The 26,218-nt window shown below is 49.1% G+C and overlaps 1 protein-coding gene across 1 annotated transcript in view; it reads right to left on the reverse strand.

The window, feature by feature from the left end:
* The window catches only part of xrcc4 (X-ray repair complementing defective repair in Chinese hamster cells 4), a 49,225-nt gene that overhangs the window by 3,927 nt on the left and 19,080 nt on the right, over positions 1-26,218 (reverse strand). The window contains exons 2-7 of the mRNA XM_027281737.1: positions 21,770-21,913; positions 21,257-21,447; positions 16,236-16,402; positions 14,543-14,674; positions 13,813-13,955; positions 9,033-9,171 (exon numbers count right to left, since the gene is read on the reverse strand). Of these exons, the coding sequence (XP_027137538.1) occupies positions 9,033-9,171; positions 13,813-13,955; positions 14,543-14,674; positions 16,236-16,402; positions 21,257-21,447; positions 21,770-21,911 (914 nt within the window). The 5' untranslated portion in view covers positions 21,912-21,913. The remainder of the gene's footprint in view (positions 1-9,032; positions 9,172-13,812; positions 13,956-14,542; positions 14,675-16,235; positions 16,403-21,256; positions 21,448-21,769; positions 21,914-26,218) is intronic.

Here is a 26,218-nt window from a genome sequence, read left to right on the forward strand (position 1 = left end):
GGTCTTCCGTGCACTGTCTATAAGCACTTCACGGACACATGACGGCGAGAGCCATGAGCATGTGTAGACAGTCCTGACGGGCTGAGATCCACAGATAAAGAGCTCACGAAGCCAGGTCAGTGACGACACCGAACAGTCTTCGTGTAGGAGGACGGTTAACGAAGAGCGGAACTGACGCAATCCCAGGTTCTCTAGACTAGTCTAGTCCTGAGACGTCCACGGAGACTACGTCCAGGTTTTAGACAGTCTGCGGGACTGTCACACAGAGACTACGTCCAGGTTTTAGACAGTCTGCGGGGACTGTCAAGCGTGAGACTACGTCCGGGTTTGTAGACAGTACCTTCGGGGACGTCACAGAGACTACGTCCAGGTTTTAGACATCCTGTGGGGACGTCACGGAGAGGACTTCCAGGTTTTAGACAGTCTGCGGGACGACGCAGAGACTACGTCCAGGTTGTAAGACAGACTGCGGGGACGTCAAGAGACTAACGTCCAGGTTTAGACAGTCTGCGGGACGTCACAGAGACTACGTTCCAGGTTTGTTAGACAGTCGCGGGGACGTCACAGAGACTACACGTCCAGGTTTTTAGAGCAGTCTGCGGGGACGTCACGGAGACACGTCCAGGTTTTAGACAGTCTGCGGGGACGTCACGGAACTACGTCCAGGGTTTTAGACAGTCCTGCGGGGACGTCACGGAGACTACGTCCAGGTTTTAGAGTCTGCGGGGACGTCCTCGGAGACTACGTCCAGTTTTAGACAGTCGGCGGGGACGTCACGGAGAACTCTCCAGGTTTTAGACAGTCTGCGGGGACGTCACAGAGACTACGTCCAGGTTTTAGACAGTCGCGGGGACGTCACGGAGACTACGTCCAGGTTTAGACAGTCCTGCGGGGACGTCACGGAGACTACTTCCAGGGTTTTAGACAGTCTGCGGGGGACGTCATCAGTGTATTTTTCAAGTGTTTTTCAAAACTGTTGAGGATCGTCTGTGTTGAACGCTTCTAGAAAAAACAGTTTAATTGAACGTGGTCGTCCCGGATCTGAAGTCTCAGTTTGGACTCGTGTCCCCTTGAGGTGTAAGTGTTTGTTGGACTTTCCCCATGAAAAAAACTTCCAGTGAAACACCTCCCTTCCGCCTACACACACACACGGGTTCTGTAAACGATCAAACATCGCTCTAGCCATCACAGATAATCATTACAAACCGCCTGTGAGCCTTGTAGTGTTTTACACTGAGAGGGTTTAAAGTTGTTGTGACATGACTCAGCTGTAAAATCGATTACAGCACATGTATATGAATAGAGATAATTAAACGTTTCTGTTTATGCGCCCTCAGACTGTCTCAAACTGGACGTAGTCTCTGTACTTCTCCACAGACTGTCTAAAACCTGGACGTAGTCTCGGTGACGTCCACGCAGAACTGTCTAAAACCTGGACGGAGTCTCCGTGACGTCCCCGCAGACTGTCAAAACCTGGACGTAGTCCTCGTGACTCCCCGCAGACTGTCTAAAACCTGGACGTAGTCCTCTGTGACTCCTACAGACGGTCTAAACCTGCTTAGTCTCGTGACGTCCCCGCAGAACTGGTCTAAAAACCTGGACGTAGTCTCTGTGACGTCCCCGCCGACTGTCTAAAACCTGGACGTAGTCCTCCGTACGTCCCGCAGACTGTCTAAAATGGACGTAGTCCTCGTGGACGTCCCCTCAGACTGTCAAAACCTGACGAGTCTCGGAACCGTCCACGACGCTAAAACCTGGACGTATCTCCTGTACGTCCTACAGACTGTCTAAAACCTGGACGTAGTCTCTGAGACGTCCCCGCAGACTGTCTAAAACCTGGACGTAGTCTCTGTGACGTCCCCTCAGACTGTCTAAACCTGGACGTAGTCTCCGTGACGTCCCCGCAGACTGTCTAAAACCTGGACGTAGTCTCCGTGACGTCCCCGCAGACTGTCTAAAACCTGGATCAGTCCTCTGTGACGCTCCCCCAGACTGTCTAAAACCTGGACGTAGTCTCCTGAGATGTCTCCACAGACTGTCTAAAACCTGGACGGTCTCTGAGACCATCCCGCAGACAGTCGTCAAAACACCGTAAAGTTCAGTGGAACACGTCTTTGACTTGGCGCTGAACCTTGAAAGCGACAGAATTTCTGTCGCCCGGCTCGTTTTTCCCAAAACCAGAACACCGGCTCGAAGAGAGGTTTGTCGGAGAGGTAGCTGTGAATGGGGGGTGGAGGGGTGGTAGGGGTTGTTTGGCATCCGACACCCGCCAAGGTGGTTTGTTGTTTTCGTGGGTCGGTCAGCGCGGCGCAACTCATTCACCTTCCTCGTCACCATCCGGTGGTTCGGCATGAGGCGTCCACACGGAGGAGGAGCAAGCCTAAGGAAGTGGAATGAGCCAAATGAAGCCGAAGACCAGGAACGGCTTAAATTAGGGGGTTGCGCTAACGTTTGGGAAATTAACTGATTTGAAGAAGATCTGTGTTGGTTTTTCTGAGTATTCATCTCACTGACCTTCAATGCTCAGTCCAGTTTTAACAGTTGGAGCTCACGAGAGACGACGTCCAAGGTTTTGAAAGACAGTCTGCGGGGACGTCAACAGCGAGACTACGTGCCAGGTTTAGACAGTCTGCGGACGTCGACGGAGACTACGTCCAGGTTTTTAGACAGTCTGTGGACGTCACGAGACTACGTCCAGGTTTTTAGACAGTCTGCGGACGTCAGGAGACTACGTCCAGGTTTTAGACAGTTGAGGGACGTCACGGACATACTGTCCAGGTGTTAAGACAGTCTGTAGGACGTCACAGAGACTACGTCCAGGTTTTAGACAGTTGCAGGGACGTCACGGAGACACGTCCAGTTTTTAGACAGTCTGCGGGTAAGTCACGGAGACTGACGTCCAGTTTTAGCAGTCTGCAGGACGGTCACGGAGAATAGTCCATGTGTTAGACAGTCGGGCGGGGACGTCACAGAGATACGTCCAGTTTTTAGACAGTCTGCGGGGACGTCACGAGACTACGTTCAGGTTTTAGACAGTCTGCTGCGGGACGTCACGGAGACTACGTCCAGGTTTTAGACGTCTGCGGGGACGTCACGGAGAACGACGTCCAGGTTTTAGACAGCTGTCGTTGGACAGTCACAAGAGACTACTTCCAGGTTTTAGACAGTCTGCAGGACGCCATAAACAGAAACTTAATTTATCCTCATTCATATACATGTGGCTGTAATCGATTTTTACAGCTGAGTCATGTCACAACAACTTTAAACCCTCTCAGTGTAAAACACTACAAGGCTCCACCAGGCGAGTCTTGTAATGATTATCTGGTGAGGGCTAGAAGCGAGTGTTTGATCGTTTACAGAACCCGTTGGTGTGTGTGTAGGCGGAAGAGAGTGTTTCACTGGAAGTTTCTTTTCATGGGAAAGTACACAAACTTACACCTCAAGGAACGAGCCAAACTGAGACTTCAATCCGGACGACCAGCTGTCAATAAAACGTTTTTTTCTAAGGAAGCGTTCAACACAGACGATCCTCAACAGTTTTGAAACACTTGAAAAAATACACTGTGAACGTCCCCGCAACTGTCAAAACCTGGACGTAGTCCTGACGTCCCCGCAGACTGTCAAAACCTGGACGTAGTCTCTGAGACGTCCCGCAGACTGTCTAAAACCTGACTAGTCTCCGGACTCCCGGAGTCTAAAACTGGACGTAGTCTCTGTGACGTCCCCCAGACTTGCTAAAACTGGACGAGTCTCCGTGACGTCCCCCAGACTGTCGAAAACCTGGACGAGCTCTGACGTCCCGCAGACTGTCTAAAACCTGGACGTAGTCTCCGTGACTCCCCGCAGAGTCGAAAACCGGACGTAGTCTCCGGGACGTCCCCGCAGACTGTCTAAAACCTGGACGTAGTCTCCGTGACGTCCCCCCACTCAGACTGTCTAGAAACACTGGACGTAGTCCTGTGACGTCCCTCTCAGACGTCTAAAACCTGACGTTATCTCTGTGACGTCCCCGCAGACTGTCTAAAACCTGGACGATCTCGTGACGTCCCCCGCGACTGTCTACGAACCTGCGTGACGTAGTCTCTGTGACGTCCCCGCATGACTGTCTAAAAACTGAATGGCTCTGAGACTCCCCGCAGGGACTGTCTAAAACATGGACGTTAGTCTCTGTGACGTCCTCTCAGACTTCTAAAACCTGGACGGAGTCTCCGGGAATCCCCCGCAAGATTGTCTAAAACCTTGGAACGTAGTACATCTGAAATACGTAGTCCACGGAGCAACCGTCCTAAAACCGGGACGTATCTAATTAATAGCACCCCGAAGAGAATACAGGACCTGTCTAGGGGGAAGAAACACAGGCGGAATGAGAGTATCAGGGGGTAGAGCACAAAGAAATTTCGTATTGACGGTGAAGGAGAAAGGAAAAGAAAAAAAAGTGGAGCGGGGCGTTCCCTTGACAAAGGCGTACAGACACTGTGGTCTAGGTCGCTCCAGTGAGCTCGTGGCTCAGAACGACCCGTTGGAACGGTCGGAGGAGGGACATGACGAGAGGTGAGGTTAAGCTCAGGCATTGGACACACAGGAGCCCCCACACAGAGCTGGTGTGGGGACGTAGCAGAGCTGCAGCATGCACCACAATTATGTGCAGAAGCTGAACAGAGATTCAGTTTGGAACGAGCCGGGCAGACAGAAAGTTCTGTCGCTTCAAGGTTCAGCGCCAAGTCAAAGAACGTGTTTCACTGAACTTTACGTGTGTTTTAGACAGTCTGCGGGGATGTCTCAGAGACTACGTCCAGGTTTTAGACAGTCTGCGGGGACGTCTCAGAGACTACGTCCAGGTTTAGACAATCTGCGGGGATGTCTCAGAGACTACGTCCAGGTTTTAGACAGTCTGATGGACGTCACAGAGACTACGTCCAGGTTTTAGACAGTCTGCGGGGACGTCACGGAAAGTACGTCCAGGTTTTAGACAGTCTGCGGGGACGTCACAGAGACTACGTCCAGGTTTTAGACAGTCTGCGGGGACGTCACAGAGACTACGTCCAGGTTTTAGACAGTCTGCGGGGACGTCACAGAGACTCTGTCCAGGTTTTAGACAGTCTGCGGGGACGTCACAGAGACTACGTCCAGGTTTTAGACAGTCTGAGAGGACGTCACAGAGACTACGTCCAGGTTGTAGTTAGAACAGTCTGCGGGGCGTCAGCGAGACTACGTCCAGGGTTTAGACATCTGCGGGGACGTCCAGAGACTACGTCCGGTTTTAGACAGTCTGCGGGGAGTCACAGAGACACGTCCAGGTTTTAGACAGTCTGCGGGGACGGCTCACGGAGACTACGTCCAGGTTTTAGACAGTCTGCGGGGACGTCTCAGAGACTACGTCCAGGTTTTAGACAGTCGGAGGGGACGTCACAGAGACTACTCAGGTTTTAGACAGTCTGCGGGGACGTCACGGAGACTACGTCCAGTTTTTAGACAGTCTGCGGGACGTACAGAGACTACGTCCAGGTTTTTAGACAGTCTGCGGGGACGTCACGAGCAAGTCCAGGTTTTAGACGCGGGGGACGTCCAGAGACACGTCCAGGTTTTAGACAGTCTGCGGGACGTCACAGAGACTACGTCCAGGTTTTAGACAGTCCGGGACTCACAGAGACTACGTCCAGGTTTTAGACAGTCTGCGGGGACGTCACGGAGACTACGTCCAGGTTTTAGACAGTCTGCGGGGGACGTCCAGAGACTAGTCCAGGTTTTAGACAGTCTGCGGGGAGTCACAGAGACTACGTCCAGGTTTTAGACAGTCTGCGGGGACGTCACGGAGACACGTCCAGGTTTTTAGACAGTCTGCGGGGACGTCTCAGAGACTACGTCCAGGTTTTAGACAGTCTGCGGGGACGTCACAGAGACTACGTCCAGGTTTTAGACAGTCTGCGGGGACGTCACGGAGACTACGTCCAGGTTTTAGACAGTCTGCGGGGACGTCTCAGAGACTACGTCCAGGTTTAGACAGTCTGCGGGGACGTCACAGAGACTACGTCCAGGTTTTAGACAGTCTGCGGGGACGTCACAGAGACTACGTCCAGGTTTTAGAAGTCTGCGGGGAGTTCAAGTGTTTTTTTCAAGTGTTTCAAACTGTTGAGGATCGTCTGTGTTGAACGCTTCCTTAGAAAAAAACGTTTTATTGAACAGCTGGTCGTCCGGATCTGAAGTCTCAGTTTGGACTCGTGTCCTTGAGGTGTAAGTGTTTGTGTACTTTCCCATGAAAAAAACTTCCAGTGAAACACACTCTCTTCCGCCTACACACACACGAACGGGTTCTGTAAACGATCAAACATCGCTTCTACCATCACAGATAACATTACAAGACTCGCCTGTGGAGCCTTGTAGTGTTTTACACTGAGAGGGTTTAAAGTTTGTGACATGACAGCTGTAAAAATCGATTACAAGCACATGTATATGATAGAGATAATTAAAGATTCTGTTTATGGCGGCCCTGCAGACTGTCTAAACCTGGACTTGTCTCCGTGACGTCCCCGCAGACTGTCTAAAACCTGGACGTAGTCTCCGTGACGTCCCCGCAGACTGTCTAAAACCTGGACGTAGTCTCCGTGACGTCTAAAACCTGGACCCGGAGCATGAAGGTCAGTCTGAGATGAATAAAGTCAGAAACACACCGATCGTCTCAAATAAGTTAATTTCCCAAAACGTTGCGCAACCCCTCTAATTAGCCGTCCTGGTCTTCGGCTCATGTGGCTTCATTTAACTCTCTTCAGGCTGCTCCTCCTCCGTGTGGACGGCCTGCATGCAGAACAACACGGAGGTGACGGAGGAAGGTGAATGAGTTGAGCAGCGATGGAAAGAAAAAAGAAAAAACACAATAGGCGGGTGTAGGACTGCCAACAACCCCTCCACCCCCTCCACCCCCCACGTTAACAGCTACCTCTCAGACAAAGACCTCTCTTCTGCAGCCGGTGTTTGCCAGCTCGGAGGGGGAGCAGCTTCTGCAGCCACAGCTGCTCATCGGCTCACTGCTGCAGTCAGAGTCTGGTAATGGGGCTCAGTAACGGGCAAACTCCTGCCGGGGCAGCTGGGGATGGATGGCACCGTCATGGCCCATCTGCATGTGGCACAGCTTACAGTGGCTGGCACTCAGTGGAGAGGCTTGGACGCACGGGGCTGCAGAAACAACGTCAGATTGAGACGCGTCTTTGGGACGTTTTCTAAACCGACCACGTCCAAAGAGAAACTGGCACATGTGGGAACAAGAGCACTAGTATTGTGGAGGGTTTTGGCTGACACAGAGACTGTAGACACGACAAAGAGGAGTGTGAGGAGAAAGAAAGAAAAGGGAGAAAGTTTCTTTGACCGACTCTGGCTCCAGAGTTCATGTCCTAGACCTCCCTTAGAAATCCCCCCGCTGCACTGTGCTCAGACCTGAGAACAACATTCACCAATATCCAGAAAACTCACTCAACTCTGGAGCTGTCGATCAGAGCTTCATCACCTGTCGAAATGTTTCATGATCAACTTTGTTTTCTGAATGTGATGCAGCGTCTCAATAAAGTTTAAACTTCCACAGGTGAACAGGTGATAGTATCATGATGACGTAGTCTCCGTGACGTCCCCAAAGACTGTCTAAAACCTGGACGTAGTCTCCGTGACGTCCCCGCAGACTGTCTAAAACCTGGACGTAGTCTCTGTGACGTCCCCGCAGACTGTCTAAAACCTGGACGTAGTCTCTGTGACGTCCCCACAGACTGTCTAAAACCTGGGGACGTAGTCTCTGTGACGTCCCCGCAGACTGTCTAAAACCTGGACGTAGTCTCCGTGACCACAGACTGTATAAAGTTTATTACTACATGGGCTCAGGAACCCTTCAGTTCATCTCTGTAGCTAAAGATGAAGTTCCGACTCTAAAGTTAAATATCATTAACGTGGCAGAAACATCTCTCACTTCTCGAGACCGACTGACGAGTCATGAAATCATGGACTAAGCTCTCCAGGTGTTTTGTTACCGTACAAGTCGACAGGCGAGGATCGCCATCGAGTGACTAACACCTTTGGTGGCCTTCATGATGTTGGTGGAGCAGATTGTTACTGAGGCATTGATTCAAACACAAACTTGGGTCCTGATGCAGCCTCCTGCTGCTTTCCAGAGTGGAAAGGTCTTTTTCACCAGCTGGTCTGCCTGAAGCCCCGGGCAGCATGTGTTTGTGTGGCTGAAGAGATAAAACAGACGAGTGCGGTGGAAGACGACCTGCAGGACGCCGCTGCTCTTTTTATCACCAATAAACTCCTGAGAGCTGAATCTGATTTTCTGTCTCAGAGGAATGTTGTAAACGTGATGAAACGCCCTGAAGGTGTGCAGCTGGACGGGCCAAACAGGAGCTCGGACTCCGCAACGAGGTCACGGTCAGCTCTGCAGCATCTGTAGCTGCTGTTAGCTAATGTTAGCAGACTACATAGCCCCGTCTAGCCTGGGAACGCCTCGGGATCCTCCGGGAGGAGCTGGACCTCCTCACATTCCTTCACATATTTACAAATCGTGTTGTGGTCAATCAGCCGTTTACGACCGGCCGCCAACATACGAACGAGATCAGCTTTGCGGCCCCTTGTGTGTACTCGGCGTACAAACTTGTGGGGGGCGACCTCTGACTCTGATAAAGAACAAGATCCCTGACAGGAAGCGTTTATGATGTTTGATTTTCCCATTCAAGGGAGAGAGAGGAGAGAGAGGAGGAGGTGAGGAGGAGGTGGAGGCAAAGACAGAACAATTATGATAATTTAAAGAAGGGAGGTGAATTTTAACCCCGACTTACAACAATAAAGAACATTTAAAGATGTTTTAGAGTCCTATTTTTAGCTGGAGGTGTCACACCCCGGTGTAATGAACAAATCTGGGGCTGACTGTATGAACGCTTCCCGAGCTGCAGAGCCAATAAAGAAACCACAAAGCGGGAGAGCCTCACGTAGGACGAACGCTGAACGTGACGGCTGTGAATGACGTCGCGCGTGTTTCGGCTGCAGTCGTCGCTCACCTCGTTCTCTGCGTGTTCGGCTTTTTCACCGCCGGGTCGCGGTCGGGGCCGCCGAGGTGACGAAAGCGCCTCTTTCGACAGGGGGCCACGTCTGTGATGTCCCTCAGGCTGTCGTCCAATGGGCTCGCAGTGCAGGACTCTGAGGAGAGTTTGAAGGTTTTAACAGAGACAGATCAGAGCGTGAAAACATTTTAAACAGATGTGACGTCTGTCACAGAGAGACGAGAAGGAAAACGTGTTCAAGTTTTCTAGTAAGAATGAGCAGTGAAATAAACTACGGTAAAAAACTGTCAGCTGGTTGCCAGAATAAATACGGCGTAACCTTTTAAAGGACATTAGTACTGTTGACTTCACGTTTAAGGTTGCTGTTTTATTAATAATTTAAAATGTCTGTAGATTTTACAGTGAAAAAATAAATAAAATAAAATCTATCAAATATAAAATTATACTTTATCCTGTATAAATTCCCTGGACATGGCGTATAAATGAAGATCATGGCATATAAATGAAGATCATGGCGTATAAATGAAGATCATGGCGTATAAATGAAGATCATGGCGTACTTTTCGGCCTTTTACTGTCACGGTTTGGCAGTTTTTCACCGTAAAATCTACGATACTTGCCTGTATCATTCCACAGCGTGTGCCTGGTGGTGTTTCCAGGTTCAGAGATGTCGTTTCTTTCTGTTCTTTGGATGTTAGATAAAAGTTCGACTGAGTTTTTTCTTTTGATTTTGTTTCGGTAGTTCGATTATTTAGATTTATTTCGTTGGTTTAAACACCTGTTTTTGTTGTAAGTACATCTGGATTCACATTCCCTCCTTTCCATACACGAGCTGGGTCATAACATCGCAGATGTACTTACTTCATACACTACATGTATCTTAGATCGTCTCCCCACCTAAAGCACCACCAACCTTTTTCCCTTTAATTCATTAACGTTCAAACTGATTAACTTCTGAATCTGATGCAGCCACACGTGTCAATCAAGTTCCCGTCTGAAGCTTCCACAGGTGAACAGGCTCATTGGTAACAGGTCATAGTAGCTCAGGCGTTCACATCAAGGACGGGGCGAGGTTCATCAGTTTAAGAACGTTTGTGGACAGTTTGAATGAATTTCCAGAATCTCGTTCAAAGATTCAGAGAATCAGAGAAACTGTCCGTGACCTCCGACCCATCGGGCAGCAGTAAAGTATATCACCACACGAAGTCAGGAGCACCTCAGTTCATCTCTGCAGCTACAGATGAAGTTCAGACTCTAAAGTTAGATATCCAGAAACACCGCAGACTTCTCTGGACCGACTGAGGCGCCACTGGACCCCTCAGATTGTCCCGTGTTAGACGGGACTGTTAATGAGTCTGAAGACGCACTTCAAGATTTACTCTCTGACTTCAACTGTGTTTCAACTGTATTGTTAAGACTCAAACTTGAATCTGTATCCTGGTCAGAGGGCGTGCGCCACAAAGCGACCGATAAGTTGCTAACCAACCACTGTTAACCACAACAACATGCCCAAATAAATAGGAAGCCCAGTAAAGAAGCTTGAAGGGGAACTCCTCCTGCTATTTTTAGATGTTGCACTTTCACTTGACTGTTCTCTTCATGACGAGTAAATGTATAAAACTTTAAGATTTAATCACAGACGTGCTGATATTCAGTATAACAGCACTCCCTCTCATGTGATATTGCTCTTATACAACAGTTACGTTACGCTACAAGCTTTGCATCGTATGAACCAGAGAAAGGACCTACAGGTAACTGCAGCTCCTTGTAGGAATATGTTCATCTTCGTGGTGCAGTTTGCAACAATCTTCTGTCATTGTTCTTCAGTGCCGAGGCTGGAAGACGACAGCCGGCATCTCGCCAACATCTGCTCATGACTCGTCTCCTCCGCTGCCTGACTCAGTTTTCATCACCTCTCTCCACGCTGCCCTTGGACGTGAGGACACCGGGAACAAGTCGGTGGAACAACAGCTTGGCACGTTCTCCGGGAGAAGCCAGCGGCCAGAGGATGATTGTGGAAAAATCCTCAAAAATGACGTCCTCCTTCTTTTTCTTACATTAAATTGCTGCTGATAGATTTTTTCTTTCTCTAATTCAGTTTCCACATCATCTTTTCTCTGAATATACTGACTCCACACTCCATGACCCAAATGAACACAGAGCAGCAGAACCGAGTAAAACCATGACGAGTGGACAGGTGTTTCTTGTTGTTCTTTTGTAGAATTACTTGACATCGGTTTGGTTGATTTGCGACACTTTTTGATGGAAAAATGACTCGCCCCTTCAGCTGACGAAGCACCCGACCTCTAGGCCTCTCCCAACAGGTGGTGCACCAACAGGGCGGTGGCTCCATGTCGTGTTTTTGGGGCTGTGCCCAGCCGGGACCCATGGACTACCAGACGCTCGCCAGTGAGTTCCCCTCCTGGGCCACGGTTTCCCTAGTCTGGGGTCCTACAGGTCGCTGTGTTCATGGGGGTCTTTGTGAATCACATTCCCTTGAGAGACCCAACCACAGACAACACAGCTCCCAGGATCACCACGTTAAGGTAGTGCTTCTTTGGGGGCAAGGCGAAGCCTTCACCTACGGTCATGAGCTTTGGGGGGTGACTGAAAGAATGAGACGCCATCGGCTGAAAGGAGCTTCTCAAGCAGCAGGTTTAGCAGAGCGTTCCAGACGTCCCTTCTTCCTAGCAACACATTCCAGCTCCTCCTGGAGGATCCAGGGGCGTTCCCCTCCCCCGGTGTCTCGTCCCAGTTGGACGTGGCCTGAACACCTTTCAAAGGAAGGAGCTCGGAGTAGAGCTGCTGCTGCTTTGCATTGCAGAGGTGGTTCGGGCATCTGATTAGGATGCCTTCCCCTTTGGAGATGTTCTGGGCGAGTCCAACTGGGAGAAGACCCCGGGGCAGACCCAGAACTTGCTGGAGGGACTATATATATCTGATCCCATCCTGTCTGCCACCGCAACCCCACCTCAGATCAGAGGAAGAGAATGGATAGATGCACAAAAAAGTGATTTAGACACTTCACCAGAATCTTTAACAGAAGATCGATCGAAGCTGCAGCAGTAGTCACTTTGCAACACACAGCCGTGCACACACAAACTGAAAGTACAGCTTTCCCTTCCTTCCTTCTATCTGTTGCCCAAATTGGCAACACGCTGCCGTCTGATTCACTGTCGTGGCAACAGAAACAACACAAATCCTGCAAAGCTTTTCCTCATCAGATGGAGGGGAAGGGCTCAGAAATCGTGGGGGGAACCTAAAGCCTCGACGTATCACATGAACCCAACCTGCTTTTGGACGATTCAACATGTGTGAGAAAGTGGAAAATCTCAGGGATGTAAACAGCTGAGGGCCGAAACTCCCCTAAAAACCCCCTCACACTCCATGATAGGTAACTTATGTTCTGCCTGAAGACACACCTAACGCGCCATACATCTAACCTCCTGCTGGTGGCACATTAATCAAATCCAGGCCGTCTGGGAGCGCGAGTCTAGAGGTTGATGAAGTGTAACGTCAACGTTAGAAGCTGCATGCGTTTAAAGGTGTTTTGGGATGTCAGTTCACGGAGGCCCACGACTCACTCTGCATTACATAACTCTGCAGTGATGTCATGGTTAGTTTCTAAGCATGAAAACACAGAAATGGTGCAGACACACTCAGCTGCCATGACAACAGCTCCCCGAAAAATATCATGTTCATGTAGTTATGCTTGAGAAAATCTAGAAAATACATTCGGCTTAGTGGCGCTAATTATCTAACTCTCTCCGCCCTCGCCAGGTGTTTCCCCAACACCTGCAACTACAACCTTCCGCCTCATGATTTAACGTCGACGCACAGATCGCAGAATTAAACGCTCTGTGTCGAGGATCCATCAAACGTCATTTAAAGGGACCGTCAGACTTTCTGCTCTCAATGATGCTCCAGGAGTTTCCCCTTCTCAGGAATTGTGACACAACACTGGAAATCTGGAACTCACTTCACTTCTAAAATACTCGCAACTCGTTGTGATAACTATGTTCAGCTGTACTCGAGTATTTGTTCTGATTACATTACTTCTGATCAAACAGCCAATCATCATCCAGGTCCCCAGCAGCAGCTGATATCACTGCCTAGTCCAGCAGCAGTCAGCCCAGCTCGGCGTCTGTCTTTCAGCCTTTTATTTCACCAAGCTCTCACCAACCACTAAAAGTCAGTCCCACATTTACTCTTGTCCGGCGGCTTCTTGCTCGCTCACTCTCTCCTTTTCTCTTCTTAGCTTCCTCCGTCAGCGTCCTCTTCACTCTCTTCTCCTCTGCCATCATGTCCATAGAAGCTGCTGAGCCTGGTTACCTCCTCTTCTTCTTCCTGGTCGTCCATAACGCCTGTTGGTACAAACACTCAGTCCGTCAGCTTGGCGGTGAGCTCAGAGCGACGGGTCCCCGTCGCTCTGAGCTCACCGCCAAGCTGACGAACTGAGCTAACAGCAGCTACAGCTGTCAGCAGTTTACTTCACTGTCCATCATAAACTCTGTAAATCACAGAGAGTTGAGGCGGAGCAGCCGGAGGACATCAGAGGGAAAACCAGAAAACATTTCCTCCATAAAATATGATCCAGTTTCACCAGAATCAGTGAAATAGTTGCTGCTGTGTGACTTAGTGCCGTAAAGCGTTACGTACTTCTCCCGACCCGGAGCCCAAAGTTACATAGTGTGAGAACAGACGTACGAATGACAGAGACACCGTTCACCTGATCACAGGTCAGTGTGGATTAACAGGAGGTCACATCTGATCTCACCTCGGGTTGATAACGTGGAGGCTGGCGTCGGCTGCACTTCTTCTGGCTCCTCGTCAGTGCTCCCTCCGTATTCGTCGTCGTCCTCCTGAGTTACTGTTTGGTCTGATTTTGCTGAACGCTCCTTTTTCTGTCCATCAGGACTCCTGAAACCGAGACCAGAGACATCAACAAGACAGACAAAAGAGACGTTTTCATCTTAACATGTTCATCATTTAAATGTTGTTCGTTCTTTGCTGGAGGATGAAGCTTGTGTGAAACTGTACGAGCTGAGAGCAGCGGCTGAAAGTTGATCACAGAGTTGGGAGTATGGATGAGGAGCGGTTGATTAATGAGGTTGACACGAGGAATCACAGCCGTCACTATTTTACAGAAAAGAAACATGTAAAACGTGAACAGGCGTAGTGAGCGGTTACGTCTCGAGTCGGATCTCGAGCAGCTGATCGCTTCAGCTCTGTGAGACCCGACCCGTGTTGACGGCGTCATGACAAACATGTTCTCGCCTTCTGACGTCTGTTTGTTCTCACTCACGAGCTTTACGACAGAAAGTTGTTGCACCATGTCGGCCTCCGATTTGCTGACATCCGCTTCCTTATTTTCAAATCTAATGTGGATGTTTGAGTTCCTCGTGATGCGAGTGATGCATCCCGATTTCAAAATCAAGTCACGCCTGGCGTCTGAGTCACGTTTAGGACTTCTTGTTTCAGATCCACGGGCTGAGTCTGAAGTTTACCTGGTTTCCTGCAGCTGTGTGACAGTTTCCTGCAGACTGCGGATCTTGGCTTTCTTCTCGTTCAGGACCAGAACAAACCGAGAGTACAGCTCCTCCTCCAGGGCTTCCTTACCCCGCGCGTAGCGCTTCAGCCTAGAACGCACAGAAAAACACACAGCACTACGTTAGCATTCATCCTGCAGGTCTTGTCTCTAAAGGTGCAGTGTGTCGTCGACGGTGTGTGTGTTGACCTGTGTGGATCACTGTGAACCCGACATGACATCAGTTCATTGCTCGAAGTGACGTACAGCTGCAGACGGGCCTCTCGTCCCTCCACACAGTGTTACACGAGTTATAACTCAGAGGAACGGTGACAGATTTCAGGGAAACTGAGCATGCTGCTTCACAAAGCCGTCACGTATACGTAAAAGTAGAAATACAAACCTGTCAAAGCAACATGATGTAACTTTAACAAACTAACGTCTGCTGATCAGGTGATCAGGTGACCCACACTGACCTGTGATCAGCTGAACGGTGTCTCTGTCATTCGTACGTCTGTTCTCACACTATGTAACTTTGGGCTCCGGGTCGGGAGAAGTACGTAACGCTTTACGGCACTAAGTCACACAGCAGCAACTATTTCACTGATTCTGGTGAAACTGGATCATATTTTATGGAGGAAATGTTTTCTGGTTTTCCCTCTGATGTCCTCCGGCTGCTCCGCCTCAACTCTCTGTGATTTACAGAGTTTATGATGGACAGTGAAGTAAACTGCTGACAGCTGTAGCTGCTGTTAGCTCATGTTAGCTCAGTCTGTTAGCCAGGCTGCCCAGATTGTGAGCTCAGAGCAGTGTTAGTGTTTGTACCACAGGCCGTTTCAGGCCAAGCGGAGCTAGTGTTGTGCCAGAACCGGAGCCAGGGGTGAGTGAGTAATGTAATTGAGCTCAGCAGCCTCTGTGGACATAATGGCAGAGGAGAAGTGAGCGAAGAGGAGCCACTCACGGTCCAATATGCAACTTTAAAACAAGTTATTTGATTTCTTTTTTAGGTAAAGACAAAGCTCCGCCTCAACTCTCTGTGATTTACAGAGTTTATGATGGACAGTGAAGTAAACTGCTGACAGCTGTAGCTGCTGTTAGCTCAGTCCGTCAGCTTGGCGGTGAGCTTGACGGATACCCGCGCTCTGAGCTCAGTGAGTGACCACTGAGTGTTTGTACCCAACAGGCGTTATGGGAAGAAGAAGAGGAGGTAACCAGGCTCAGCAGCTTCTATGGACATGATGGCAGAGGAGCAGAGAGTGAAGAGGACGCTGACGGAGGAAGCTAAGAAGAGAAAAGGAGAGAGTGAGCGAGCAAGAAGCCGCCGGACAAGAGTAAATGTGGCCATGTGATTGGCTGTCAGCAAAGTTGCTGACTCGCTCGTTTTTGATCAGAAGTAATGTAATCAATGAATTTCGTCTGCAGAGCTGCTTTTAATCTTTAGCCATAAATCATGTTATTTTATAAACAGGCTCGTTTCATTTCAGTTTTAAATCTTGTTTTAATGTCATAAACATGTTTTAGGAAAGTCCTCGACGTATAAATAACTCTGTAAACTCTCTCTTTAACTCTCAGAGACGATTTATGAAACTGCTTCATGTTTCCGACGTGGAAATCATCCCTGCCAGGCGTGTGTTGTGTGTTTGTGTTGTGTGTTTGTGTTGTGTTGCGTTTACTCTGCAGTGATGCGTTGCTGCTCTCGTCTCAGTCTTTGGTTCTCCTCCTCTAGTCTCTGGTTGTGTTGCTGCAGTGTGTTTCCCCTCTGCAGGCCGTGGATCAGCAGCTCTCTCACTGCCTCCGCCGGCTCCAGGACGGCCTTCAGCGAAACAGAACCCAACCTGAACTGGAAGGAGAAGATAGAGAACCGTCAGAGACCGGCAGCTTGTTGTTCACCTCAGGGCGACTGTGGAGGTTTGATCTGTCTGAGCATCTGATTGGTCGCCACGGCGTGACGTCAGGTTGCGTTTCTCCAAAAGTTGAATCTGGCTCAACTTCTTCTTATTTATTCATTTGTTGTGTTTTTTTTAGCTCTGGTTTTGTTTCCACCAACTCCTAAGTAAGCTTTAACACTCGACTTTCTGCACGAGCTCGTGTCGTGCTGTTTTTCTGTTGGTTTCTTAGATTCCTTGTGAATGTGAAAAATGCTGATTGTGTTTGAAGTGTTTCTTTGTTTCCGACCCGGTCACGGACACACGAGGACCGCTGACGCCTGGGAAACAAGCTGCCGTGTTTACACACAGATAAGAGGCAGAGCGGCGACTATCAGCAGCGACCTCGGAGACCACCAGCTCCTCAAATAACCGACCTTTAACGGGCGGAGACACAGCTGTGTGTCTGCAGCTGTGTGTCTGCAGGTGTGTGTGTGTGTTCGCAAACTGGATAAGAAGAGAGATAAAACAGCTACAACACTTATAGACATAAAACAGAGGCTAAATCCTGTTGATGCAGTGAAGTAAACTGCTGCCAACTGTAGCTGCTGTTAGTTAATGTTAGCACAGTTTGTTAGTCAGGCTGTTACATTACATTACATTACATTTGCATTTAGCAGACGCTTTTATCCAAAGCGACTTACAGAGGAGGACATAAGCTGAGAAAGGTGTAAAGGACACAGAGTAGTTGTTAGTTTGTTAGTGTTGTTAGGCAGGGAAGCATTCTGGAAACAGAAAGGTTTGTACAAGTTTTTTAAAGGTAGAAAGGGATGTTGCTGTTCTAGTAGCCGTTGGTCATTCCACCATTTGGGGACGACCACAGAGAAGAGTTTAGAGTGACCTCGCTTTGCGAGAGGCGAGGGTACAACTAGACGGTTTGTATGAGCGGAGCGTAGCGCCCTGGTCGGGACGTGAGCCTTTAGTAAGACGCTGAGATAGGCAGGGGCAGATCCTGAGGTGGTTTTGTAGGCTAGCGTCAGAGCTTTGTGTTTAATTCTGGCAGCTACAGGCAGCCAGTGCAGGTCGCTGAAGAGTGGGGTGACATGTGACCTTTTAGGTTGATTGAAAACCAGTCGCGCTGCGGCGTTCTGGACCATTTGCAAAGGTTTGATCGCACGAGCAGGTAGGCCAGCCAAGAGCGAGTTGCAGTAATCGAGGCGGGACCTGACTGTAGCCTGTATCAGGAGCTGAGCGGCATATTGGGTCAGGTACGGTCTGATTTTTCTAATATTGTACAATGCATAGCGACATGACCTCGCTACGGAGGAAATGTGCTCAGAGAGAGAAAGACGATCATCTAGTACGACGCCCAGGTTTTTAGCAGCATGGTTAGGGGTAATAGTGACAGTACCAATTTTCAGGTTGAAGTCATGGCAGATTGACTCATGGGCAGGGATGACCAGGAGTTCGGTTTTTGACAGATTAAGCTGGAGATGGTGGTCTTTCATCCAAGTTGACAGATCAGAGAGACAGGCGGAGATGCGTGTGGAGACCGTGCTGTGAGCTCAGGGAGACCCAACGATGAAGATTTGGTTCCCAGTTTCTTGGTTTCCACTTGGCAGCTGTTACTGTCGAGCCCTGAATTCATGCTGAGATCAGAGTGAGGTGAAGAAGCGCCTCCTCCTCCTCCTCCTCCTCCTCCTCATCATCATCACTCTCATGTATTCCCACCCTCTGCGTTTCCTCTCAGGTTATTTACACGCGTCTAATATTTGCCAGCTCTTACTTCAGCACCTCTTAGGAACCTCACAGCCGTCAGCTGACTGCTCACATGAAGGATCAGGGCTCGGTGTTGTTGACTGGTCTGAGGCGGCGGTGTGGGTTGGCTGCACCACGTTGGCTCAAACTCTGTTGATGTGGGATGTCGTCATAGAGACGCTACTGTTTGAAAAGCTGTTTCTGACTCACCGATCCACATTAATTAACTGCAGGACACTTTTATTTGGGGAGAGACCTCCGAGAGCAACTCCACCTCCTCTAAAATTTAACGGCCAGACTGGGTGAACGCCGGCGCTCGTGCAGAGCTGGTCAGTGTTCGAGGCGTTAATGTGACGGCATGTTAATAAAAACTGTCTCAATCTACTTAATGAAGTCCTGATGAGGCGATCACATGAACCCAGCGCTGCGGTTGTCTCTGTCCTCCTCCAATAGGAGCAGCTGGATTGTTTCTGCTGACCATAAAAAGTTTAAGGCCTATTTTTCCTGTCAGAATCGACCCAAAATAAAAGGAGCATATCTCCACAACTACAAGGCCTGTATGTATGTTGGTCTCTAAAGAAAGCTAAGAGAGAGATTACTACAGAACCAAGTTACTGCGTCAGAGGAATTCACCTGGACGCCGTAGAAATGTTTTTATATTCAGAGTGAAAACTACCTTTGAAACAGACGATAGATCCAAATTCATCTATGAGTTAGTAAATTAATATCTGATGAGCAACTGTGCAAAAGGAGACGCTAACAAAGTGAACCTGAGCAGATTCACAGGTGATCTAACACAGGTATGCTCAGCACATTTTAATTTCTCATTATTATTGGTATCAAACTTGTGATGGACGCGTAGCCTTCTGCTTTGTGCTGTTTGAACATGAGCGTGTTTTCTTTGCATTATTCCAGGTCTGAAAACACCGACGTCATTTTCTACAAATAAACGTCTGTGGACAGAAATACATCGGCCGAGTCGCTGAGTCACTGTTAGCTTCAAAATAAATGTGAAGTTCATGGAGTTACGAGCCAAATCTGTCCATGGAAAAATATCTTCATCGCTTCAACACTGAGCTAACAACAGTTTAGTGTTTGTTCAGTTTTCTGGAACGAGACGTCGTTCCTGAGGCTCGGGCTACTTGCTGGAGCAGTGAACAGAGTTCCATTACATACAGGTTTGTTTTCCAGGTGTTAGTCAGACCCCGTGTATCTCCATGGAAACGGAATCTGTCACCTTGAATGTAAACATGGCAAATACAAAAAGGAGTTGAACAGAGTGAGCTCTGTTTCATGTCTTATTATCACTGTCAAAGTCATTTTCATTTTCTGAACTCTTGTTTTGACTCATCTTTAGTTTCCTGTTCGGACGTGTAACAGTCACGTGTGTTACCGTGACGACAGCAGATGATGTTTGTTTGTCGTTGAGCAGAAACACTTTCGGTAGAAATGAAAACCGAAAGCAGGTTTTCGTGTTTTTGAAGTGGTTTCATTTAAAGTTTCATTTTTATTCAGATTTATTGGTCTGTTAATCATTTTCTGACGTTTTGATCGTCTGCTGCTCATCATCAATCTGTGCCGAGCAGATCTCAGAGACGTCCAGCGCCGGTCATGCGTTAAACATATTGTGTACAGGCGGTTTCCCGCTCTGCTGGGTGATGAAGTTGTATTCTTTAAAGTCTTTAAAGGTCGTGTGTTTCTGTAACACACACACACACACACACACACACACGTTTGGTATGCTAACTACCTCAGGTAACACCTGTACGTGTGTGTGTGTGTGTGTGTGTGGATTAGAGGGCGATGTCCAGGCGTTCGGCTGCAGCCTTTCATTATGACTCATAACTTTATGACAGATGAATTACTGTTATGTTTTTTAAACGTTGAGCAAGAGAAACCTCCGATGTGACGACACAGGTCAGCACACTTCTGTAAATCCACTCCGTTCGTTTCCCCATCGCTGACTCGGATTTCCATTCTGTCATAATTACCATGGAAACCACAAGTTTTGTGTCCTCATCGTGAAATAACCCTGAACAGAGATTATTACACCATCATGCAGCCAGAGGAGGAAGTCTGTCAGGTCTGCACTGAAACCAGGTTTTAGACAGTCTGCATGGACGTCATGGAGACTACATCCAGGTTTTAGACAGTCTGCGGGGATGTCTCAGAGACTACGTCCAAGTTTTAGACAGTCTGTGGGGACGTCACAGAGACTACATCCAGGTTTTAGACAGTCTGCGGGGACGTCACGGAGACTACGTCCAGGTTTTAGACAGTCTGTGGGGACGTCACGGAGACTACGTCCAGGTTTTAGACAGTCTGCGGGGACGTCACGGAGACTACGTCCAGGTTTTAGACAGTCTGCGGGGACGTCACGGAGACTACGTCCAGGTTTTAGACAGTCTGCGGGGACGTCACGGAGACTACGTCCAGGTTTTAGACAGTCTGCGGGGACGTCACGGAGACTACGTCCAGGTTTTAGACAGTCTGCGGGGACGTCACGGAGACTACGTCCAGGTTTTAGACAGTCTGCGGGGACGTCACGGAGACTACGTCCAGGTTTTAGACAGTCTGCGGGGACGTCACGGAGACTACGTCCAGGTTTTAGACAGTCTGCGGGGACGTCACGGAGACTACGTCCAGGTTTTAGACAGTCTGCGGGGACGTCACGGAGACTACGTCCAGGTTTTAGACAGTCTGCGGGGACGTCACGGAGACTACGTCCAGGTTTTAGACAGTCTGCGGGGACGTCACGGAGACTACGTCCAGGTTTTAGACAGTCTGCGGGGACGTCGCGGTCACTGACAGGTCACAGATTACAGTGTGTGGTTATCTCTGCTCGTGTTTACTGCTTTAGCACTTCACACTCCATCCATCACGTCCACATCTTCCTGAGCTGACGTCACGTGAACCTTCAGCAGGTCTGAAGACGTTTTAAAGTCAAACATTACTGATAACGTCCAAACGACCTTTAATCGACCTCTACATTAACTTTAAATAAACACATCCGCTCCATCTGTGTGTCACGCTGAGATACTATGAAGACTAACAGGTGGAGGTTCACTCACAGAGATGTCCTTCTGAACCTTCTCGTACGCCAGCGTGACGGTGGAGCTGTGGTCGGGCGGAGACGGCGTCAGGCTGAAGCTGTAGGTGACGGAGCTTTCTGTGTCGGTCAGCGCCTGCTGGAGGTCCTGGACGTACCTCTCCGTCTGCATCTCCAGCTCCTCCGCCTCAGCGCACACGGCTGCAGCACTCACTGCAAAGTCAAAATAAGACGTGCATGAATGAAACAGGGCCAGAGGTGAAGCTCCACCCACAGCGTTACAGGAAACACTCCTGGAACACCTGATGATGAGATGGAGAGTTTAATTGTCCGACCTGAGCTCATAAATCTGAAGCTGTCAGAGCAGCTGAAGAGGTCGGTGACTTGCTCTAAAATGTTTGCAGGTGACATGAGAAAGGTGTGTGTGTGTGTGTGTGTGTGTGGTCAAACAGGTGAGGCTGTCCATCAGCTGATCATAAATCTGTCAGCTCGGACGTGTTTCATGTTGTGAGGTCACACTGGAAAACATTTTTACCGTCTCCTCTCCAAGCATCCCGACCATCAGTCAGCAGCAACTGGAAGCCTGAAGCTAAGCCCCGCCCCCTCCAGTCCACCCGCAGGAAGTAGGAGGAGTCAGGCTCAGACGAGATGTGGACTTCACGGACCGCCGTGTCCATGCCTGCAGACAACAAGAGACAGCCAGGTCACAGGTCAGAGGTCAGAGGTGCTGCTGAGTGGAAACCTTCACTTCCTATGAACTCAACGTCAACATCAAGGCTGACTTCCTGTCGCACCTCCCAGGTGAGCCAGAAACGAACGAGTCATGACCATGATCACGTCGCCTCGGTAACATCAGAAAAATCCGACTGTACCTGACTCAGCATGCTCCCTAACGCTCCTGGAACGCTTCTGGAACGCTTCTGAAATGCTCCTAGAACGCTTCTGGAACGCTTCTGAAACGCTCCTGGAACACTTCCGAAACGCTCCTGGAACGCTCCTGGAACACTTCCGAAACGCTCCTGGAACGCTCCTGGAACACTTCTGAAACGCTCCTGGAACGCTCCTGGAACGCGTCTGAAACGCTCCTGGAACGCTCCTGGAACGCTCCTGGAACGCGTCTGAAATGTTCCTGGAACACTTCTGAAACCCTCCTGACACGTTTCAGAAACACTCCTAGAACGCTGTGAGAACGCTGTGAGAACGCTGTGAGAACACTGTCAGAACGCTGTCAGAACGCTGTCAGAACGCTGTCAGAACGTTGTCAGAACGTTGTCAGAACGCTGTGAGAACGTTGTCAGAACGCTGTGAGAACGCTGTCAGAACGCTGTGAGAACGCTGTGAGAACGCTGTGAGAACGCTGTCAGAACACAGTCAGAACGCTGTGAGAACGTTGTGAGAACGCTGTGAGAACGCTGTGAGAACGCTGTCAGAACGCTGTCAGAACAGAGCGCCCTCCTGACGGGCCTCCCAGCTGCACACAGACACATGTTGACGCTCAGGACAGGATGCTTTGGACCAAATGTAAAATAAAAAGTGTTTTAACGAGCTCACAGCTTCACATCACACCACAGGCTGCTCACACACTTCAGTCCTGGCAGGTGGAGGTGTGTCAGACCTGGTGGAGATCTGTCATAACTCCATAACACAGCTGTTCTTCCATCATCACAGAGAGAAACCTCCTGAATGTGTTTCTGGTTTTTACAGCAGCTACTTCGACCTGCTGTGAATGTGTCCACATGAGCTGTTGATTCATAGAGAGGACGGATCTGTGAAGCATCAGAGACCACATGAGGACAGGAGGAACCGAGAAGATCCCCCACAGGAGAAACACAAAGCCTGTCTGTTGTTAGCCGTCAGAGAGCTGCTGACAGCACACACTGCATTATGAAACACAGGACAACTTCACTTTGGACAGACATGGACAGCAATTATCCAATCATAGTGACGTCCCCGCAGACTGTCTTAAACCTGGACGTAGTCTCTGAGACTGACTAAAACCTGGACGCAGTCTCCGTGACATCCTACAGACTGTCTAAAACCTGGACGTAGTCTCTGAGACTGACTAAAACCTGGACGTAGTCTCTGAGACTGACTAAAACCTGGACTTAGTCTCCGTGACACTCTGTTCACTCCCCTGAAATATGCGCAGACCTCCTGTTGGAACCAGGCTTATATAATTGTTAAACATCAGTTTTCTTTAGTGCCGCTCGGTCGTGTGGCGGCCGAAGTGAAAATGATGAGTGGAGCTTTGTGCACACCGTGTCATCACGGCTCAGTAAGCACTGTAATGCTGATACACAACCAGTCATTAGGTGTAAGTACAGGCCGGGCAGGGTGAAGCTCAGTTAGCTGATCCTAATGACCGACCACAGCGGCATGCCAACATCCAAAAGGCAGCGCCGACACATGTTTGAGCGGCAGCCTCACCTTTAACAACATCCCTTTAACACCTGCTTCACGGCTAAACACCTTATGCAACCAGGGGAGAGTCACACCTGCAGCTTACGGATGGTGTTTATTTGAAGGCACAGCATGGTGCTGATGGACCGCCTCAGCCCAGACTCAAACATCTCCACTGTTCTTCCTGATGGCTTGCCATCACATCACAACCAAAGAACAGCTCTGTAGTCCGGATGTTGACCTGCTCGCGTTGGACTCCGTCCATACTGTCTGCTGAGAGAGGTCCTGCATGTCTCATGCCTGTCCATCCCTCCCTCTGCAAACCAACATCTGCCTGCAGCACCACACACACCCTCCTCTATCCACCTGACTGTCCACTCCACCCGTCTCACCACCACGGAGAGCAGAGCTTTCACCGCTCTGCTCCATAGCTCTGGACCTCTTTACCCCCCGTCATAAGGAACATCAACTCCAGTCTGCACCGAAACCCTCCTGTTTAAAATCTGATCCTTTTCCATCTGATTCAAATGCATTGTCCTATTTTAACATTAATATATATATATATAGCCGGTCACGGCGGCCCGATGTCCGGGAGGCGGACGTCCGAGGGCAGATGGTCGAGGCATCTGTTACTGCTGCGGCTCCACGAGCACGAGGATCAAGAGGTGCCGGCCAAAGTGGACCCGGCTCTGGGTGAGAACACGGGCGGGGTCACATCTGGACCAGACAAACGCTGAACGCTCTGATACGTTAGAATAACGTGTCTCCTCAGGTGATTTCAGCTTTGCCAAATGCTTTTTTCATCTGCGGTCAGACCGGACAACCTGTCCCGCTCCTGTCCCGCCAATCCAAAGGACTGTACGCACAATGTACACACGCCACACACCCACACATGCACACGCACACACACACACACACACACCCACACACACACACACACACCACACACACGCCCGCCGTACACACACGCACGCACACACACCCACACATTATTGGTTAGCTGATGTTAGCTGATGGTTTTTCTGATGGTTTTCTTGTCTTGCAGGAGGTTGTTGTCGTGTTTGTGGTTCCGTGGAACATTTTCAGAAAGACTGTCCGGATCAACCAGGCGGCAAGTGAGTGTCCTCTCCTTGTTTCCTTCCCTCTCCTTGTCTCTTTTCTCTCCTTGTCTCTTTCTCTCTTGTCTCCTTCTCTCCTTGCTCCTTTCTCTCTTGTCTCCTTTCTCTCCTGTCTCCTTTCTCTCCTTGTTCCTTTCTCTCCTGTCTCCTTTCTCTCCTTGTTCCTTTCTCTCCTGTTTCCTTTCTCTCCTTGGTCTCCTTTCTCTCCTTGTCTCCTTTCTCCTTGTTTCCTTCTCTCCTTGTTCCTTCCTTCCTCGTCTCCTTCCTCTCTCGTTTCCCTTCCATGAGTTTGTATGCTCAGGTTCATGGTCTCCTGCAGGAGAAAAACAAAACCTCAACATGTTTTTAAATGTCTTAAACACAACGTCAAACTCGTTCATCCTTTGTTTCCTTCCTCTACACTACACCATACTGAAATTATCAGGATGTCTTCACTGATTATTGATTTGAATCTTTGGACTGTTCTTCTGAATCTTTGACTTGCTCTTCTCAGTCTTTGACTTGTCTTCTTGAAATCTGTGACTTGTCTTCTCATTCTTGAATTGTCTTCTGAATCTTGGACTTGTCTTCTCAGTCTTTGACTTGTCTTCTCAGTCTTTGACTTGTCCTCTCAGTCTTTGACTTGTCTTCTGAATCTTTGAACTTAGTCTCCAGCGAGCTCCGTGCCCGTCGCCTGGCTCTCCAACAACATGAGTGCGACCACTGAAGACGTCCATGTCCCGGTGAAGAAAGCCAACCCAAACAGACAAAGTGGTACGTTCGATCTGCTGACTCATCATCGTGGACACTTTGACACGTTCTGGTTTCTCTTGTGAATCTTGATAAAAATCATTTTATTAAAGTTTCTGTTTGTTTACAGTCGAAAGTTTGAGTCCTTTTGATGAAACGTTTGTTTACCGCGCCGCGTCATTAGGAGACGAAGGACGTTTCTTCAACACAAACAGAACACGTTCGAACGTTTTTACTGTCATTTAAACTTTTAAAGTATGAGCATCAGATATACTGATAACACAAAGCTGGATAAAAATAAGATGCTTAACAAATATAAAGATGAAGATTGATGCATAAATAAATAAGAAGTCTATAAAATAAAAACAAGTTTTAAGACAGTTTGATTCTGTGAGCTTCGTCTTCTCGAGTCGAGGGTTCCACCTTTAGATTTTAAACTCGGGGTGTGGTCCAGTTTAGTTCCTCGTTTCCTTCCTCTAATAACCATGCTGAAAAACCATTCAGTTCACTGATTATTCGTCTGAATCTTGACTTGTCCTCTTTTCCACCGGTTGTCCACGTTTATATTTCCTCCATGAGACAACACGGTCAGGAGCACAGGGAGGATATAGGAAAGATCTCTGAGCGTTTGTCGTCCATCTTCTGGACTTAGTTTTACACAGATCACGTCAAACACCATTCAACCGTCGCTTCATGACGTAGTCTAGAGTGCCAGCAGTCGTTCTTTCTCGTTAACT

Source organism: Larimichthys crocea, chromosome VIII, assembly GCF_000972845.2.
Source record: "Larimichthys crocea isolate SSNF chromosome VIII, L_crocea_2.0, whole genome shotgun sequence".
Taxonomy (NCBI): Eukaryota; Metazoa; Chordata; class Actinopteri; family Sciaenidae; genus Larimichthys; species Larimichthys crocea.